The following is an 18,719-nucleotide window of genomic DNA, read 5'->3' as shown; positions in this document are numbered from 1 at the left end:
AAAAAAAAAAAAAAAAAAAAAAAAAAGAAGAGAGAGAGAGAGAGAGAGAGAAAGAGAGAGCAAGAGAAGGGTGGGGGCTGAGGAAAGAAGCAGAGAGAGAGATTCCTTTAGAGATGGAAAGGTCAAAAAATAATTAAGAGAAATTGGGAAGAAGGTAAAAAGAGAGAAATAAGACAGAGAGAGAGAAACAGAGCAGCAGTGAAAAATTATAGAGGCACAGAAGGACAGAGAAAAGGAAAGAAATGGAGAGGTAGAGTCAGAGAGAAAGCTAAGGAGAGGGAGGGAAGAGGAAAGAGAAATTATGAGGATCACAGCCAGAGAGAGGAGAGCAGGAGGTAGTGATGACAGAGGAGCTAAAAGATGACAGAGTGACAGAGATTTATGGAGATAGGGAGGGAGGAGGGGACTCTCCCACAGATCCCCGCCCCCACTCCTCACTCTCCATTGGCACCCTCCGCGTACCTGGTACCGTCTGGGGTGGGGACTTGGACTAGACTAGGCTGTCTTTCTGTCCAGCCTGTCCTGTCCTGCTGGACTGGGCCCCTCCATCCTCCTCCCTCTGAGGCCCCTGAGGGCCATGGAAGGAGGCAGGGTGGGAACGGAGCCTGTCCTGTAAGCTGACTGGCGTGGCTACTTGGGTGGGGTGTGAACAGAACACCCAGTGACACCCTTCCTGGAGGCCTGAGCAAGCTCCGGCCTGCCTTTGAGGCCCAGATGGGAAGAGACCTCAGAGACCAACTCCACTGTCCCTCTCACAGTGTAGATGGGCAAACAGGCCCCAACAGAGGCAGGGATGAGGCCAAAGCTACACAGCCAGGCGGTGGCCTAGTCCCTTTCCCAGAGTCTGTATCCAGACAGCTGAGAAATGTCACAGGTGCTGCGGCCCCAAAACATTGAGACTTACTTTCTCTCAGGAAAGCTGCTTCCTACCCATGGGTATCCTGAGGCTTTAGTGACAGTGTTTCTGGTGTCAGGCGCTGTGCTAAGAGTCTTACTCAACATCCTGAGGTGACTACTATGATTATGTCCATTACACAAAAGAGGAAACTTAGGCACAGAAAAGGTTTCTAAGCCCCAGGTCACACAACGCCAGCACGGAAACGGAATCTGCCTGACCTCCAAAGCTGGGTGCCTGCTGTGTGCCCCAGCCTCCCTGGATGATGGGAATGAAAGAAGTCTGTAATGTGAAAAAGGGGTGCAGAGGTGGGTGGCAGTTCCTATGAAAGGAGAAATACCAGAACGAGGGTTTATTTCAAATGTCAGAATTCTTCCCGGGGGATTCAACTTGGCATAGCTGTGTTCTCGTCCTTAGGAGTCCCTATCTCCCTCCCATTCCCGTCACTGCTTGCTCTATTCCACACCCCCTTTCCCAACCTCTGGAGAGCAGCTTAGCTCCTGGACTACACCCACCCTTTCCCCTTCTCTTTCTTGCCAGTAGTTATGACCCTTTGGACCACAGGCCCAGGCTGCCCTTGAGATGGGCCTGCCCACCTTGCAATCTCCTTCCCCCTCTGCTGCCTACCACACTCCCACTCCTCAGCTCTGCCCCTGGCTCTGCCTCCCACAGCTATTTCTCCTGGAGGGACTTGGATGGAGATCTTGGGATGCTGGGGAAGCAGTAAGCTGACAGGCAGATGGACAGACAGGCAAGTCGCTATCCTGGCCAGCCCTGATTCCCAGCTGAGCTCCCCAAAAGCTATACTCCTGAGCTCTAACCCCTCCCCAGCTGGGGTCTGACTGTCATCTGAGGTTTTCTCACTCTTACGGAGCCTCAGTTTCTTCACTTGCACTGTGGGTAAAAGTACTCATCTTTACCAGACGGATGCAAGCTGACTCAGTTTGGGGACACAAGAACAAATCCCGGATGTATCCCTCCTTAATGGAGAGACCCCTGCCTCTTGAGGGAGACATGATACCTGCTAGGTCCCCCAAGGTGACTGTAGTCCATAGGTAGAAGTGGGCGTAGATCTGGCCCCTGGTCCATTCTCAGCTCCAGAGCATTGGCCCTGCTCTATGCTGTTTTCAAGGGCTGCTCCTGCTGTGTCATCCCATCCATCAGATCAGGAAAGCTGCCACTAAGCCAGGCCTGTACTTAAAGTCTCAGAAAGTGGGGAGCCTTGGGCCACTGCTCCCGGTTATACCAAGAGCCTTTTTAAGAACCTGGAATAGGAACAAGCACCAGGGCCTGGGCCAGGGGCTAAGCACTTCCTTTTCTAGAGCTCTTGGGAACTTCCAGGGTGGTACCCAGAGCCCCAGCCCTATCCTCACCTCCTTCACCCAGCTCTGGCCCAGGTCCATGGCTTCATGCCAGTCTGATGGAAGTGGGTGTGACAGCCACCGCTGGGGTGAGAGGAAGAAAGGACAGGTTTGGGGAGCTTCCTTCAAACCTCTGAACCATTTTTCCTCCGCGAGGAGACACAGCACCCTGCTTGGCCCCTGCCCCCATGGCCCAAAGCTTCGGCTTCCACAATTCCCTTCCAGGCAGGGCTGGCAGAGGTGACTGGATGGCGACGAGAAGGGCAGAGTGAGTGGAGGCGTGGGCCCTGCTAGTGCACTCCTCAGCCAATCAGCGGCCTGCCTGGCTGGTGGATTTGGTTACAAGCCCAAGATCACCCCATGATCCTTCCTCCTCCTGCTGCAGCTCCACTCATTGGCCCCACCACACGGGCCACAGAGCCCTGCTGGGTATTGCTTCCGGCAGCTAACTGCTGCCTCGTGGGCTGCCAGGGACAGGCATCAGGGGTCTTTGTCTGACCAGGCTGGGCTTAGTCAAAATGGGGTTTCTGGCAGTGCTGTTGGGGGTGCTGAGCTTCCTAGCTGTGGCTCCAGGGGGCTGTGCTGCCTACTACTGGGCAAGCACCTCCTGCTACTACTGGACCAAGCATGTCCCTGGCAGCCCTCTGGGGTCTTTGAGCTTCCTCGGCAAGGATGCCCAGGGTCTGGCTCTGTTCCATGCTCACTGGGATGCTCAGGGAAGGCTGCAGGTATGCAGCAGGCAGGATGAGCCGGAACTCATTGAAGTCTTCAGTGACCTCTGTGCTCATGAGCCCACCCGCGGCTTCTTTATCCACACGCCAGGATCAGAGCTGCTGAGAGCACTGGCCAGCCTTTACAGTCAGTGGGAGACCTGCCAAGGGCCCTCAGGGCCCAGGGTGAAGCGGGCAGCAGAGCAGAGTGGAGCACCAGGCAGAAGACACCTGCGGACGAAGAGAGGATGGACCATCCCTGGCACGCTGTGGTGTGGAGTGGGGGACTCTGCTGGGAACTCCTCACAGCTGGGTGAGCCATGGGGCTTGGCTGGGCATCTAGTTGAGGAGGCACAGACTTCAGACCCTGGTCTCCTCTCTCTCAGGCTGTGTTTGTGTTTTTTTTTTTTTTTTCTCAGTACCGGGAATCGAACTCACGACCTCGCGCTTGCCAGGTAGGCGCTGTGCCACTGAGCTAAATCCCCAGCCCCTCAGGCTGTGTTTTTAGAGGAATAATTTCACCATTTGGAATTCAGTTTCCCTATACGTAAAGTGGAGATGACCAGGAGTCTCATCACAGGACACTTAAATGAGGTCATGGATGGGAAATGTTTTATACAAATCTGGGAGTCCCTATTAATCACCCTCTGAAGGAAGAGGCAGGGTGGGGTAGATCCAGGGTTTTCTGAGCCAAAAGCCAGTACCAAAAGGAGGCTTTAGTAGAACAAGTGTTGAAACCTGAAAAACTGGGTTCAAATCCCAACTCAGCATGTCCACGCTGAGCAATTCATTTCTCCTCACTGAACCCACTTTCTCAACTGTAAAACTAAGGTGACACCTCCCTCTCAGGGCTGCTATGAGCTTGGGAGCGGGAAGTACTAGGTGTTCGGGATATGCCCAGTGCCGGGCGCCATGGCCTGGACTATGATGGAATGCTGTTTGCAGCTGTGTGGAGGGTGAGGGAGGACTTGATACCTGAGTGGGGCAGTTTAGCATCCTGGCCCTGCCTTGTTGTGTTAGTAAGAAATGTTGTATCCTGCCTGTTTACCATTCCATTCCATACACATTCATAACCTAGGAGTGTGAGCTCAGGAATCCTGGAGGAAGATGCCAACTCCTTCGAGGAAGATCTTCCTCATGATCAAGGGTGGGCTGCCCAGCACTGGGAATTGCCCAAAAGGGTCTGCGATCTGTGTACACTGTGTAAGCTTTGAAACTGTGAGAGTTTCATAGAAGGAAAATGATTGGCCTGAGGCCGCCCAGGGGGTTTATGTCAGGGCTGACCTGAGAACCAGGACGCTGCCTTCTTGAGACCAGATAAGTGTAGCTATGTTGCCTGGACTCCTACTGAGCTGGTGCCCCTTTCTTCCACACAGGGATCTTCCAGGGGCCTGATCTCTGCTGCCGGGAACACGACCACTGCCCACACAACATCTCACCTTTGCAGTACAATTATGGCATTAGAAACTTTCGATTCCACACCATCTCCCATTGCGACTGTGATGCCAGGTTGGCAGAAGGCAGGGAGGGTCTGGGGCTCAGGGACAAGGCAGAGTCACCCAGTGCTTGAGTGTAGACACTAGGATTCCAGAGAATCCTAAAGATCAGCCAGCCTAGACACCATTGTGTGGGTGGGAAAACTGAGACCCAAGGGAAATAATTCTTGGACCCCAAACCATCTAGCTAGTAGTGGTAGGGTTGGCTGTGGGTGGAGCTAGAAGTTTGTCTGGGGCCCAGGGACCTGAATGCCAGCTCTGTGGCAGGTTCCAGGAGTGCCTGAGGAACCAGCACGACTCCATCTCGGACATCGTGGGTGTGGCCTTCTTCAACGTGCTGGAGATCCCCTGCTTTGTGCTGAAGGAGCAGGAGGCGTGTGTGCAGTGGTACTGGTGGGGCGGGTATGTGGCTGTGCCCCTTGAGCCTTTTCCCAGCCAGTGGGGTCACCTTGTTCCCAACCTGCTGAGGGAGGGCTGTCTGTCTGTCCTCCAGGGAATGATGCCTTGTTGGTCTCATCTTTTCCTTAGGGCAGGGCTTAGGGGTGCAGACCCTTCTCAGGTACCTTCCATAGCCAAGGGAGGTGGGAGATGGGACTGGCAGACGCTTGGTCTCTGTGGCAAGGACCTTGAGGGCTTCTGAGAGCAGAGATTCAGAGTCACCAATTGCCACCATCTGCTACCTTCCAGGTGCAAAATGCATGGTTCAGTGCCCCTTGCCCACCTCCAGCCCAGGGCCTTTTACAATGCTTCTTGGAACTCCCGGGCCACCTCCCTGCCTCCCAGGCCCCAGAGCCCAGCCCCCACCAAACCACAATGGACGCAGCACCCTCAGAAGAGGCGGTCACAGCAGAAAGGTTCTAGGCAGCCCAGCACAGCCAATGCCACAGTCTCTGAGGCCCCTGTGGGCTCCTCCAGACCTGATGTGACCCTTACAGCCCAGCTGGTGGTCCTTCATCCAGCCCTCCATGGTCTACAGAGTGGCCCCAAGTCTCAGAGTAAGTTCTGAATCTAACCTTGGGAGTTCCTGCTTCTGTGTGCATGGGGTTGCGGGGGGCATGTGTTGTCTCTTTCTTGCTGCAAACACCTCCCAGAATATCCCACCACTGAGCTACATCCCCGGCTCGTAGTGCAGTAAGAATTTTCATAATCCACAAATTGGGCCATGTTACTCCCTGCTGAGCCTCATCCCACTGTTGTCGTGGGTCCTTTTTAATCTCAGCTGACAGAGTTCCAGCACCCAGAGGCCCTCGGCCTCTACAGGCTCTATCTTCTAGTTTAAACTCCATTCTCACCAACTGCATTTAGTTCCTGCAAGGGCTGGGGATATAGCTCAGTGGTAGGATGAGATAACCTGCCTCCTCTCACCTCCGAGCCTTTGCGTATGCTGTTCTGTGTGCCTGGAACACTGCCCTGTCCCTTTCCCCTCCCAGGTTCAGCTTAATAGTCTCGCTGCTCTGTGCTGCCCCATGGTGGCACTGCTGTATGTATGACAGAGGGAGACAGCGTTTGTGGGACTGAGCATGTGTGCCGGTGTTTTTCCTGGGCGGTGGCAGGCACTGGTGAAGCCTCCTAGTGGACTGGGTTCCCTTCACCACCACACATGTCCCTAGGCACCCGCTGGGCCTGCAGCAGCTTCCGCCTCCTGGACCAATGTGAGCACCAGATCAGGCCCCAGGAAACCAAGTTCCAGCTGCTGAACAGTGCCGGCGATCCGCTCTTCCACTGCAATTGCACACGCCGGTGAGGCCTACTGGCCCCCTTAGGGGTGGGCTGTCTTCTGCCAGGCACTGGGAGGGGGCACCTTCCTAGCGAGGTCCTGTTCCAGCCTAAGTCTGCCTTTGCTTGCAGCCTGGCACACTTCCTGAAGAGCCACAAACCACCTGCAGGTGCCAACATGCTTTGGAAGCGGCTGGGCACCACCTGCTTCAAGCTGGTACCTCCACTGGACTGTGCTGAGGATAAAGGGTAAGCAATGGCAGAGCCAAGAAGGATGGAGAGCTTGGCCCATGGGTTGCACTACTTAGATACCAATTGTGTGCCTGGGCCAAGGGGGTGGGGAAAAGGCCAGGGAGCTCCACTATCATCACCTCTCTAACCCACTGTGCCCTGAGTCCAGCTCTGCAGTTAGCCTGTGGCATCTTAGTGGCATCATTTATACGTGTCCTTGACAGGTTGAATCAACCCTTCATTTCCTTATCTGTAGAATGGTTGTAGGGGCCAAGGAAACTGCTTGCACACTTTAATGATTTTTTTTTGTGTGTGATGATACTGAGGAATGAACTTAGGGCCTTGTACACGCTTGAACTCAAAATATAGCACAGGCTGGCCTTGAACTCACAGTAATCCTCTTGCTTCAGTCTCCCAAGTGCTGGGATTACAGGTGTGCACCTCCACTCCTGGCTCTTCATGTTTACTCCTAATCCACAATCTTATTTGAATTGTGATTCTCAAAGCCAGCCCTTTATAATTTCCCATTTTACAGATGAGAAAGAAACTGAGGCCCAAAGTGAGGTACAGCCAGCTAGTACAAGAACTCAGGCCTTTGGGTACCAACTCAGGCTTATTCTTCCCCTTTCTAGATGTAAGTCCACCCTCTCTGCCTTGCTAGTGACCCTGACCCTGGCCCTGCTCCTCCCTAGACCTCTGTTTTCCTCTCTGTATAGTAGGGTGGGATTCGACAAACCCTGACCACCTGCCCTCTTCTTACCCGACAGCTGCTCCAGAGAACCCAGAGCCATCAAGGTGTCAGCTCGGCACTTTTTGAAACTTCAGCAGACACAGCTCCAACGCCAGGATAAAGGCACTGACAGGGGGCAGGCATGGCCTTTGCAACCGCCCATGTCATTCTACAACCAGTGCCTACAGCTGACACAGGCAGCCTGGAGACCCAAAGGGCAACAAAAGTTCCAGAGTTAGTGACCTCAGTTCCAGCTTTCCTAGGCACCAGCTTGCACCTCGTCCCTGGCTTCCTGGGAATCTTGGCTTCCTCTTCATAAGTTCAACTGCAGCATGGCAGAGGCTGTTAAGGACAGCCAGAAGGCCCAAATGCTGGACCACATTTCCTGCTGTGCTGGATGACCTTGAGCTGGTGACACAACCTCTCTGTGCCTGGATATGGTGTTCAAAAGGCTCGCTCTGATGAGCATGGGCATTGTCTGGGAACTTTACACACAGAGGGAGAAGGGGAGAGAGTAACTTACTGCAGCAGTAGCAGCAGGTTCCGGGGACAGGTACAGGTATTTCCACGTTGCAACGTTAATGCATAGCTCAAGAACCTACTCAGGGGAGCCCCAGAACCCAGCTATGAGACCTGGGGCAGCAGGTAGGAAATTAGGGATGTCACAGAAATGCCTGCATCTGAATCCGGGATGGGGGTCCTGGAAAGGCCTTTCCAACTCTGCTTTTCCCAAGGAGGCTCTTTCTTTTAATAGCTGCAATGTCTTTCCTAACCCACACCTGGACCACTCTGCTCTAAACCTGTATTCAAATCTCCTCCATGCCCTTGGGAAGGGACCTCCCTCTCCCTCCTCTGAGCCTTGGTTCCCTCATCTGAAAAAGGGGTTGTAAACATGAGCTACCTCATAGTGTTGTTGAAGATTAAGTGAACAAATTATATACATATATATGTGTGTGTATATATATATATAGCTTAACGCTCAGTAAACATTTTCCCTCTTCGGCACACAGCCAAACTGTCTGATCTTGAGAGGCTGGCGTAACCTCTTAGAGGCCTCAGTTTGCTCATTTGTAAAATGTTTCTAGGAATGGCACTGAGCCCACAGGGCTGTGGTACAGATGAGAGATGGCAGATATCCTGTGTATAACTGGAGCCTGGTAGATATCAGTTCTGTCGTTCCCTTGCCTCTTTAATCCCTGCTGCTGACTGACCACCCCCAGGCCTGAACTGCTAACGAGTTAGGAAGGAGCCAGGAGTGAAGCTGGAGAATTTAATTCCTGATGAATGACCTCTGGGCTTGGGACATCTGCCAGATTTTCCCCACCATCCCAGATGGGGGCCCAGGCGGGGCTTTGCTGATTGTCACAGTTGAGGTGCCAATTGGCCACCCCTGGCCAGGACAAAGGCAGGTACAGATACAGCTGGAGTGGCAGCAGGAGAGAGGCAGGTGGGTTTATGGAAGAGTGAGGCAGTGTGGGGCCACGTGGGCCCGTCTGCCTACTTTGCCCTCAGGGCCCCAGGCCCCCTTCCTCTAGCCCCTGCCTGCCCTAGGGGCTAGGAGACAGGCTGTCAGGGTCAGGAGCTTCCTGATCAGGCCCCCAGGGGCCACCACCACCAGGATCTACGGTCTCTAGGCGCAAGGCAGGCAGCAGGCCCAGGCTTCGAGGCACAGTTGATGGGAAGGCCCAGGGGCCAGGCAGCCCAGAGGGCCCTTCTTCACTACTGCCTCTGCTGCTGGTGCCGTTGCTCCTGCCATTGCTCCTATCGGGGGCCACGCGGTGTAGCTGGCGGCTCTGGGGCGAGGGGCTACGGCTGGCACCACGGCGTTCACGGGAGGAGGGTCGGAGGGCAAAACTGGAAAAACGGGCCAGTCCTGGGCTGCGGCTACGGTGTCGCTTGGACTTGCCAGGACTGGGGCTGCGGGACTTGGGTGCAAGCAGCTCCAGAGTGCTGTCATCCTCACCCTCCGAGGAGGTGCCCGAGCTGTCTGTGCTGCTGCTGGAGGACTCCGAGGTAGGCAGAGAGATCTGGGGGGGAATACTGGTCACTGGGGCATCCACTCCGCATGGCCACTGAGGCCTCTTGGAACCACTTCCCACCTCCCCATCGGCAGACCTTCGGGTCTGGCTGTTGCCTTGATGTCACAGTGCAGAATGTGGAGGTTGTGGCATTTGGTAGGGCCTTTTGCCCCTCCCTCTGAACTCTACAGTGTGACCTATTTACCTGGAAGGGTTCAGTGACACCGATGAGGATGCTCTGGTTGTGACTGTAATAGCCCAGGATGAAGTCTCCGTGGCCCTTGGGTAGTGATTCCTCACTGAATGTCACCTGGTGAACCCAGGGATATAGTCCCAAATTGGGGTCAGGGGGCAGGCTCAGGACCCCCCAGGCTGAGTCCTGAGTTCCCCGGGGCAATGGGAGTTTCCCCTTTCTTCCCTTCCTTTGAAGTACCTGGTAGATATTCCCATCCACATCTTCATGTTTGGCCCAGACATAGGCCACGTAATCCTTGCAGTGGCGGAAACCCACCTGGAGCAGGAGGAATCAGGGCTGTGACTCCAAATTCTAATCCCAGAAGCCCCCCAGGGTGGCATCAGACTCTGGACCAGCCAGTGACCCAACCCTGCCTGAGTGCTTTCCTGCTCCCCCAGACCCCTTCCTCCCCTAAGACCCTGGCCTCCCCTGCCCCGCTCACCCGGTACAAGCCGATCCAGTCCCAGGAGCTGCGGGCAAACACTGTTTCCATGCGGTACCTCACCACAGCCTGCTCTGGCCGTACCCACTCATCTGCCACCTCCAGCCGTACCAGTGGCACGTCGTCCCTGAAGGCAAACTGCCCAGGCAAGGCAGGGCAAAGGGCAACATCAGGGGAGACTCTGTAGCATCCCACACACCCAGGGCTCTTGGGCCAGCACAAATTAGTGGAGATGAAGGGACTTTGAGGTCACTTCACAGACTGAGGAACAAAGACAGAACAGAACTAGGATAAATATCAAACTTCCTGCCTCCCAGCCCAGGGTTCCTTCTGTCCACAAGCTCCTTAGGGCATGAGTGGAACACGGCTTTGAAGCTAGTGCACCGTATGTTAGGGCCTGGCTCTGCCTTTGGTAGGTTATGCAATAAGCACATTCCTTAGCCTGTCTGGATACCAAGGACCTTATGGGTAAACTCAGAGGCTTTTTTTTTTTTTTGTACCAGGAATCAAACTCACCACCTCGCATTTGCCAGGCAGGCGCTGTGCCGCTGAGCTATATCCCCGGCCCGAGGGTCTTATCTAGTACCTGGGACTGTTCTTACTGATTCACTAAGATACCATTTGTAAAGTATTCTGTAAACTTCACAATGTAACAGGTGCTCAATAAACGATTTGCTTATATGCTAGTAAGAGAGATAGGTAAAGTCTTGTGACATAATGGGTATTCTGGAGTAAGCTGAATATCCCTGAGCAGGCAAAAACAATCCTGGGTGGGTGGGTAGAGACCTCAGTTCATTTCTAGCCTCTGCCACTAACTTGCTGTGTCACCTTAAAATGAGGCTTTTGCCATTCCAAGACTTAATTTCTCTATCTGAATCTTAAGTACTGAGAGCCCACTAACAATTGTCTTGTCATTAGGGCATGAAGACATTAGAACACTGAGTATCCTTCCCCCAGGGCCAACCAAGCCAATCAGGGAGTCACTAGAATGAATGAAGCGGCCAGGGCAGTGGGCAGCCACAGTACTGGCTCCACCTGTGTCCCCAGCAAAAGGAAACGTTTAGGTGGTGCCAGACTCAGGCCTTTGTCTGCTCCCCTGTTGATCTAATTTCAGGTCTCCCCACCCCCTGCTTCTCAGCCAAGATGTTCCAGAAGTAACTGGCACATTCTCTCCTTGTTCCTGGGTTGAATGGCTAAAGGGCTACCTGAAATGCCCTCCAAGGGCTTACAAGGTCAGAATCCTATGAAGCCCTATTCTGACTTGCTGCCTTGGAAAATAGACCTAAGTTTTCTGAACCTCAGTTTCTCTAGCTAGTAAAACAGAAAGGAGACTTTGGGCACCTCAGGGCCTATTAAGACATGCGAAGGAATGAGGTATATACAGTGCCCTATATCAGATGTGACATGTAGTATGTATTCAACAGGTAACATTTTTGAGGGACAGTCCTGAGAGACAAGACAGAAAGGACAAGGTGGGGTGCCAAAAGGAGTTTTTTGGTTTGTTTCTTTGTTTTTTGAGACAGGATTTTGTGATGTAGTCCAGGCTGGCCTTGAACTCACTATGTAGCCCAGGGTGGCCTTGAACTCATGGCAATCCTCCTGCTTCAGCCTCCTGATTGCTGGGATTATAGGTGTGCTACCACACCTGGCTGTGATTTTTTTCTGTGCTAGAGACTGAACACAGGGTTTTGCATATGCCAAAGAAGTGCTCTATCATTAAGCTATTTCCCCAGCCTCTCAGAAAGAGAGATTCTCAAGGCAGGATCCCTGGCTGAGGGTTAAAACTCATGTCCGAGCCCTTTATCAAAGGTCACAGGAGGCCAGGCATGGGCAGATATCTGTTGCCAGCTAATAACACTGACCATATGACCAAGTTACCAGGAAAAGCATTCTCTGGCTTACAGAGCTCTTTCTTATCAGATCAAGATACCTGAAGAACCCAGAGTTGACTTTCAGGATTGGAAAGATGAGATCTACCCTGTTCTACTTCTGCCACTGAGTCTTTGTGTGACTCAGGCACCTGTCTACCTCACTAGGAGCCTCAGGTTTCTCCATTAAAAAATACGGAGTTCATCTTTTAGATCTGGTTCTGTCATGCTAAGAATTCCTTTTTACTTTGGCAACATGAAACCTCAGTGCTCAATACAATACAGGCATCCTTCAGTATTTGTGAGGAATTGGTTCCAAGAACCCTGGCAGATATCAAAATCCCAGGCATAGGGGGCTGGGGATTTAGCTCAGCAGCACAGTGCCTGCTTGGCAAGCATAAGGTTGTGAGTTCGATTCCCGGTACCGGAAAAAAACCAAAAAAAACCAAAACAAACCAACCAACCAAGTATGCTTAAATATCTTATATAAAATGGTATAGTGTGTACGTATAATCTTGTATATCTTCCTATATCCTTTAAATCATTTCTGGATTATTTATACCTAATACAAAGCCAATGCTATATAAATAGTTGTGCTATATTGCTTAGGGAAAAATGACAAGAAAAGTCTATTGGTGTTCAATGCACACTCAATACTTTTTCTGAATATTTTTGATACACAGCTGGTTGAATCACAGATGCTGAACCTATGCTACAAAGGACTAACTGTACTAAACTGTGGTAACCATTCTGAGTTTGGCTTTGTGCTTTTTTATATTTCTACTCCCTTCTCCCATCACTACCTTACGCTTATAATGCCTACGCCTTAGTAAGTAAATAATGAATGAATGCCACATAGGGTTTGAATAAACATTTGAGTTTGCTGGTCTTATACATGTAAATTTTAATATATGTTGCCCTAAATCTTTCTTAGAAGAAGCAACTCAGAGATTAGCGAAACAAGCATGAACTCTGCAATCAGGCTGGCCCAGGTTCAAATCCTAACTCTTCCTCTGACTAGCTGTGCGACCCTGGGGAAGTGATGCTTTGACTCAGCCTCTGCTTCATCTGAAGATGAGGACTGTAACCCCCCTCCCAGTCTGTTAGGACAAACGGTTGCTGTAGGTATGAGGGGTTATTGGTGGACAGTGGGATGCTGAGCTGGGCCACAGAGATGTCACGAGGGGAGGATGATGCCAGGACTCACCCGCAAAACAAACTGAGCAGCCACGGGCTTGTGGTCACTGACTGTATATTCCATGTGGCTGCGGTAGCTGTGTTGCATCACCTGGAGCCGGTGGCTCTCCCGTCCTGAAGGGCTAGGACTTCCACCTGGAGCCTTGACTTTCCACAGGATACGATCTGTCCAGGCTGGCTTCCGCCTCTTGGCACTGTAATGGGCAGGGGTAGCTTGAATGTCAGGTTCTGGGGATCGAGGCAGAGCCCCAGCCTTGCCTCCAGCCCTGCTTCCCACAGTCTCTCATCTCTAGCAGACTTCGGCCCATGATCCTACCCTATCCCAGTGCTCACCTGGTATCATATTTGTTGGTGCCCACATCAAACTTGAAGGTGGGAGCGAAGTTAAGGGGCCCCTCTTGGAAGCCCTTCAAGATGGGCCAAGTGTTCTTGGCTATGTTGAGCTGTGGGGGTCCAGAAGGACAGAGTTAGACAAAAGCTTGGGACCTCCATCACCCAGACAGGGTGCGGAGCAGGTGAGGGTAAGCACCATAGCCTAAGGTATACAAGTACATCCTAGGAAATGCTCCGTGTGCTTGGGGTTTGGAGTAGGGGCCAGGATTCCCCACCTGGTCCTTCTCCCAGAGTTGATGGAGCTTGTCGCTGTCGATAGCGAACTTGACAAAGTGCAGGTCGTAACTCTCGATGCGGAAGTTCAGGTCCCCAAACCAGAACACAAGGCTGTTCGCAAGCGGGGGTCAGTGAGGCCGTGGAGAGGAAGAGCTCAACACAGATCCTTCCTGGCCTCCGTCCAGGAAGCACAGGCACCTCTAGAGATGCCAGTAGGTGGGTAGGTGGCAGCACAGTCTTCAGCCCAACAAGGAGCTAAGGGGGTGGAGGGGCAGGTCTAGAGGAAATTAGGTTGCAACTGCCCCTCAGCAAAGCTCTACTTGTAGGTTCCACCCCTCCCCATCAAACTGCTACCCATCTCCCTGTTCCTACAGGTAGTTTGGGTGGCCACTCACCCCAAGAGACCCGCGCTTCTCTCTACAGGCCCCTCCCAGACACTAGTTCCACCCAGCCTCCGTATGGTCCCTGGCCATACTCATGATCCAGGATGCCTTGTGCACCGGGTCCCTGGAATTGCTGGAGACTAAGGATCGTTTGAAAATTGTCCTTGCGCTGCTCCGCTTTGTCCATATGCGCAGGCAGGTGGCAATTCAGGAAGCAGAGCATGTGCCCGAAAGCTGCCAGGCGCACACTCACGCCACCCTTGTTACCCTAGGAAGGAAGGATTGGGTCGGTCATGGGCGGGGCCTCGACCAGGAGATAAGGTACTGGGCGGGGTACAAGAGCGTCTGAGGGCGGGGCAGGGCTGGATCCTGAGGAGAGGCAGAGCACTGGGCTGGGTAAGGAGATAAGGGGGCGGGGTCAAGGGAAAGGGCGTGGTGTTGGGCGGCGCTTGGAGAGGGGTAGGCCACAGGATAAGAGGTGTGCGGGGTTTAGGCCAACCTTTCGGCCCCATCCCCGGACCTGCTCCCAGGCTCACCCAGTAGCCGCCCAGGCCAGTACGTGTGCAGTCGGTCTGCACGTCCCGCAGGAAGGGCAGGTGGTAATACTTAGCGAAGAGCAGAAGGATGACGCCTTGCATCCTCACCGTACTCACCTGCAGGGGGAGGTCGCAGGGGACAAGGTTGGAGGCTGGGGTCCACAATGCCCGGGCCTTGGACCCTGCCTTTGCCTTTCCCAGTCCCTAAGGTCTGCTTCTCCTATTTCACTAATCCGTAGCAGTGGCCCAGCGGTCCCCACAGTGAGTCAGGGGAGAGAGGGGGCCAGGAACCCAGGACAGTCCCTGCTCTCCCAAAAGGCGAAGGGACATTACCAGCACGAAATTGAAGGGCCCCAGCGCTTCCATGAATAGCTCGCTCCACTGGTCCGTGAAGAGAGCGTCCTTGAGTCTCTTGTTGATCATGGAATTCACTTCTTGCAACCTAGGGGAGTTGTGGAGTGGAGTAGCCTTGGATTGGAGGGGTGTCCTAGAAACTCCTGCTATATTAAGGATCCAGAAGGCCCAAGAATTCAGGAAGGGGTCCACCCGCCCTTCCCCTCACCCTATGGCGATCATGTCTGCACCATCACTGTTATCACCACCGCCCAGGTGGAGGAGGGATGTGACATCGTCTGGAGGCATGGCGGTGCCCACGTTCCATGTGACCACAGTGATCCTGGCGGCGGGGACATAGGAGAATTCACCTCTGGGCACCACTTCCCTACTTTCTCCCTTCCTCCCACAGGGTTCTCTCTAGGGAGGTAAACTGGGGCAGATGGGGTGATAAGCCCTTAGAAGGGCCCATTGTGGGACCAGTGAGCCTCTTATCTACTCCCCCTGGGGAGATAAACTGAGAAAAGACCAAAACCCTAGGGAGAGATGCTGTCTTCTGAGGCTCCCAGAGTGATCCCAGAGCCCTCCCATGGGCAAATCCTCAGGAGACAAACTGAGTCAGAGTACACCATCACCCTGGAAGGATAGTCAGTGTTCAAACTCAAGCCCCAAAAACCTTTCCTGGGAGAGGGCCCCCTCACCGGAATCCGGGGTCGCTCTTGCAGGTAGGCTGAGCTGACCAAGAGGAGGATGATGAAGTGGATGTAGGAGAGGTGGTGACCGGGGCTGGAGCTTCTCGGGCTTGAAGACTGGGGCTCAGGCCCCTGCCAGGCATTGCACCCTGGTTCCCAGGCCCTGTACCTTGGGTGACAGGCCCTGCGCCCTTGGTGCCAGGTCCCACGCTCTGAGTGGCAGGCCCTGTACTCTGGGTGCCAGGCTTGGGGACAGTCACCTCAGGGGCTGAGGGGACACAGGGAGAGTGGCTGGGGGAGCGGCTGGGGGAGCGACTGGGAGACCGAGGTGGCTTGGGCAGAGCTGGGGGTACTGTCTGGCCTGAGAGTGTCCCTGGCCGGAAGGTAGGGGACAGAAGTCCAGGGGAACGGGTGCCAGGCTCCGGAGGGCTCTGGCCCACATCCAAGGGCAGGGTCTGCGGTGGCCGTGGCAGGACAGGTTCCTCGGGGCTGTTGCGGGGAGCCTCAGGCCGGGCTCTGAAGGTTGGGGAGAGCCGGGGGTCTGGGGAAGTTTGGATCAAGGATGGGGAGGCTGTAGGCCCAGATGTCTGAGCTGGAGGCTGGAGATGCCCCTCAGAAGCGGGGAGTGGTCTCAGGACTGGGGCATCCTTCTGTCTAGTTGCTGTCCATCCCATAGAAGGAGGGGGTGAGGCCATGGATGCTGGAGTCAGGGTCTGTTCCTGAGAGGGCGACAGAACTGGACTGGGCACTGGGGAAGGACTGGATGGGGGCTGGTGGGACTCCTCCTGAGAAGCCAGGGCCAGGCTCAGGCTTGAAGCTGCCAATGCTGACTTAGGTTCCATGGAGGTGGGTGACAATTGCTTCTTGTCTCTGGAAGCTGGAGCCATGCTGGTCTTCAGGGTAGCTGGGGAAGGTCTTGGGACAGCTGAGGCAGACACCACCAGCTGCCCCAGAGATGTTGGAGCCAGGACTGAGCCTGAGGTTGCTGGGGAAGGCTTTGGTCCAGCTGAGGCACACACCACCAGCTGGCCCACACATGTTGGGGCTTGGCTGGAGCTGCGGTGGGCAGGAGCTCTTCTGTGCCCTCCAGGGGTAGACAGTGGAGACAGGATGGGCCGGGGAGATGCCAGAGCCAGCCTTGGCCCCTCTAAGGAAGGTGACATTGCTGCTCGTGGCCCCACAGGCGCCAGAGCCAACCTTGGTTCCAAGGGTTCTGGAGCTGCAGTCTCCTTCACTGGGAGCTGAAAACTTGAGTCCACCTTGTAGAGGACAAGTCAATGACTCAGAGTGGCCCTAACTAGGGAGCTGAGGCTTGACTTCCGTACAGACCCTTGTAGACCCCAAAGGTATATCTTTCCCAGGCAGTTCTTCCTGATATCTCACCCCAATCCATTCTGCTGCAGGTCAGCTTCTCTCTTAGAGCAGACAGGACGCAAAGCCTGTCCCCTTCCCAGCCTTCTCTTTCACAGGTGGAAAAACTGAGACCCTGACTTGAATAAGGCAAAGTGAATCTGAGGGCTCTCTAGGTTCTCCTGGCTGGTACCCACTCCCTGCCTACCCCAATCCCCAGTCCCAGCAGCTCCTCCAGCCACAGGCGCTGACCTGACAATCCAGGTCTGCCTACACTGGGCACTAGCTCCAGCCTATTCAATACCTCTCCGCTCCTCCACGGAGCCCAGAAGCCCTCGAGTCCCTTCTCACAACCACCACCCAACATCCCGCCCTCTTTGGTCACAGCCTGCTCTGTGATCCATGCCGAAAGCTCTAAGCAGGAACAAGAGCCGGAGACTAAAACTGGCCATGCAGATTCCCAGCCCAGCTCTGTGTGGTTTTAGCTGCCCAGTGCCTCAGTTTCCCTGCCTGTAAATGAAGGCGCTTGATGAAGGGTTGTTGAACACAGCTCTCCCTGAGGAGTCTTGATCTCATATTCTGTGCATTTATGAGCGCACCCTTTGCTGTACTAGAATTCCAGAGAGGGCTGTGGCACCAGCCCCTCCTCTCCAAGTGTGGTTGTACCATTCAGAGCAGGTCGATCCTGGTCTCGAACCTCTCAGTGCCCAGGTGGTACCCTCTTGCCCCATCCACTGTCTCCCCCACCAGGGAGGGCAGGCAAGCAGGTGTCCCCTTATGTCTGGCAGGTGGTGGGGGCACTGCAGGGGCTTGCTCTCCTTTCCCCACTCATCCTCTGTTTATGGTGCTCCTTGTCACAAGAAGCTAGGATAAAGTGTCCTTTGCCAGGGAGGACAGAAGGTCTACCTTTGCCCCAGGGTGGCTGGATCCCTGCCGCCAGAGACGCAGTTCTGTCTCTGTCTTGTGTCCTTCTCGGTTCACAGAACCTGAAACTCTGCCTCTACCTCCTTTTCCAAACTCAGCCCTTCAGGCTGCATCTTGGACATCCTCCTTGGCTCCAAGTGTCCCACTGTGTGCCCCCTCCCCCTCAACCACAATACCGCCTCCAGCACTAACAACTTAGACATCCCAGATGTCACAGTTTTAGTTTTCAGAGACAAGCCCCCTCATTTTGCATTGGCTCAGAGAAGACAAACAACTTGCCCAAGGTCACACAGCAAAGCCAGAGAACAGCGGGGTCCCCCGACACCATAGTCCAGGTCCAAGGCTCTTCTGGGGTCTCCTGGAGAGGACTGACTCTGCCTCTTCTTGGGCATCTCATCATTGCACCTCAGCACCCAGCATGACCTCTTTGCCTGCCCCCCCGCCATGGTGGGCACAGAAGAGTGCCAGCCCCTTAGCCAGGGCATCAGCGTGCCTGCAGTTTATATGTGTGAGATTAGGGATCCAGAATGGGGGGGGTCTGGGTTTGGGGGAGTCTTACCTTGGAGGGTGTTCCAATTTGAGAAACCCCATGAGGCACCAGCAAGGAGCCCAGGCCGGCCCGGGTCCCTGGCTTCCCACTGCTGCTGCTGCTCCGGCCCTCCATGTCTGCAGCCCCCAGCAGCTCAGGCTCCCTCGGGCTCTGGCTCCAGCTCCTCCGCTCCCGGGAACCGTGATGTCATCAGCCGTTTCAACCTGCTGAGAATTTAAAGGCACAGGCACCTACTTCCTAGCCTGGAGGTGGCCAGAGCAAGGTGGCTACCCTCCAGGAACTTTTCAAGCTGGCTGCTGAGGTTGGAACAGCCATGGGGGCTGGGGTATGCCCAGCAGCCCAGCCTAGGTCCCAACTGGAAGCCTGGAGGAGGCCCACTGTTTGCCCCCACCCTCACTCCTAGACCTGGCAAGCCTTTGCTCCTGGGAGGAGCATTGACACAC

General features: G+C 54.2%; 2 protein-coding genes across 5 annotated transcripts; one reads left to right on the top strand and one right to left on the bottom strand.

Annotated features, from left to right (window-relative positions):
* The first annotated feature begins 2,676 nt into the window (after window positions 1-2,676).
* On the top strand, window positions 2,677-8,308 carry Pla2g3 (phospholipase A2, group III). 3 transcript variants are annotated; one of them, XM_013520480.1, is made up of 8 exons: window positions 2,677-3,279; window positions 3,386-3,421; window positions 4,343-4,475; window positions 4,730-4,849; window positions 5,150-5,457; window positions 6,073-6,202; window positions 6,311-6,427; window positions 7,177-8,308. In XM_013520480.1, exons 1-8 carry the CDS (start codon window positions 2,775-2,777, stop codon window positions 7,376-7,378), a joined length of 1,551 nt encoding a protein of 516 aa, XP_013375934.1. In that variant the 5' UTR covers window positions 2,677-2,774; the 3' UTR covers window positions 7,379-8,308. The 3 variants fall into 3 exon arrangements, with proteins under 3 accessions (XP_013375934.1, XP_013375933.1, XP_005396354.1); XM_013520479.1 differs by having other exon boundaries at window positions 4,730-4,864; XM_005396297.2 differs by lacking the exon at window positions 3,386-3,421 and having other exon boundaries at window positions 4,730-4,864.
* Window positions 8,309-8,395: 87 nt separating this feature from the next.
* Window positions 8,396-18,482, bottom strand: Inpp5j (inositol polyphosphate-5-phosphatase J). 2 transcript variants are annotated; one of them, XM_013520478.1, is made up of 13 exons: window positions 18,286-18,481; window positions 15,462-16,711; window positions 14,990-15,103; window positions 14,761-14,869; window positions 14,428-14,544; window positions 13,984-14,159; window positions 13,508-13,619; window positions 13,233-13,342; window positions 12,910-13,093; window positions 9,835-9,972; window positions 9,591-9,668; window positions 9,363-9,467; window positions 8,396-9,166 (listed from the first exon to the last, which is right to left on the bottom strand). In XM_013520478.1, the coding sequence occupies exons 1-13, from the start codon at window positions 18,388-18,390 to the stop codon at window positions 8,687-8,689; spliced, it is 3,078 nt and encodes a 1,025-aa protein (XP_013375932.1). In that variant the 5' UTR covers window positions 18,391-18,481; the 3' UTR covers window positions 8,396-8,686. The 2 variants fall into 2 exon arrangements, with proteins under 2 accessions (XP_013375932.1, XP_013375931.1); XM_013520477.1 differs by having other exon boundaries at window positions 9,363-9,668; window positions 18,286-18,482.
* Between the last annotated feature and the right edge of the window lie 237 nt (window positions 18,483-18,719).

Source organism: Chinchilla lanigera, unplaced genomic scaffold (genome assembly GCF_000276665.1).
Source record: "Chinchilla lanigera isolate Chin_1 unplaced genomic scaffold, ChiLan1.0 scaffold00054, whole genome shotgun sequence".
NCBI lineage: Eukaryota > Metazoa > Chordata > Mammalia > Rodentia > Chinchillidae > Chinchilla > Chinchilla lanigera.
The sequence above is the reverse complement of the archived record's forward strand: the minus strand, read 5'-3'. Positions and strand labels throughout refer to the sequence as shown.

Excerpts from the sequence above, each read along its gene's own strand:
- Pla2g3 (XM_013520479.1), top strand. The coding sequence starts at position 2,775 with ATGGGGTTTCTGGCAGTGCTGTTGGGGGTGCTGAGCTTCCTAGCTGTG. Across the intron at positions 4,865-5,149 it reads CAGTGGTACTGGTGGGGCGG|GTGCAAAATGCATGGTTCAG; the intron begins GTATGTGGCTGT and ends GCTACCTTCCAG. Across the intron at positions 5,458-6,072 it reads GAGTGGCCCCAAGTCTCAGA|GCACCCGCTGGGCCTGCAGC; the intron begins GTAAGTTCTGAA and ends ACATGTCCCTAG.
- Inpp5j (XM_013520477.1), bottom strand. The coding sequence starts at position 18,390 with ATGGAGGGCCGGAGCAGCAGCAGCAGTGGGAAGCCAGGGACCCGGGCC. Across the intron at positions 14,545-14,760 it reads GGCCCTTCAATTTCGTGCTG|GTGAGTACGGTGAGGATGCA; the intron begins GTAATGTCCCTT and ends CTCCCCCTGCAG. Across the intron at positions 9,973-12,909 it reads CTGCTCAGTTTGTTTTGCGG|TTTGCCTTCAGGGACGACGT; the intron begins GTGAGTCCTGGC and ends TTGCCTGGGCAG.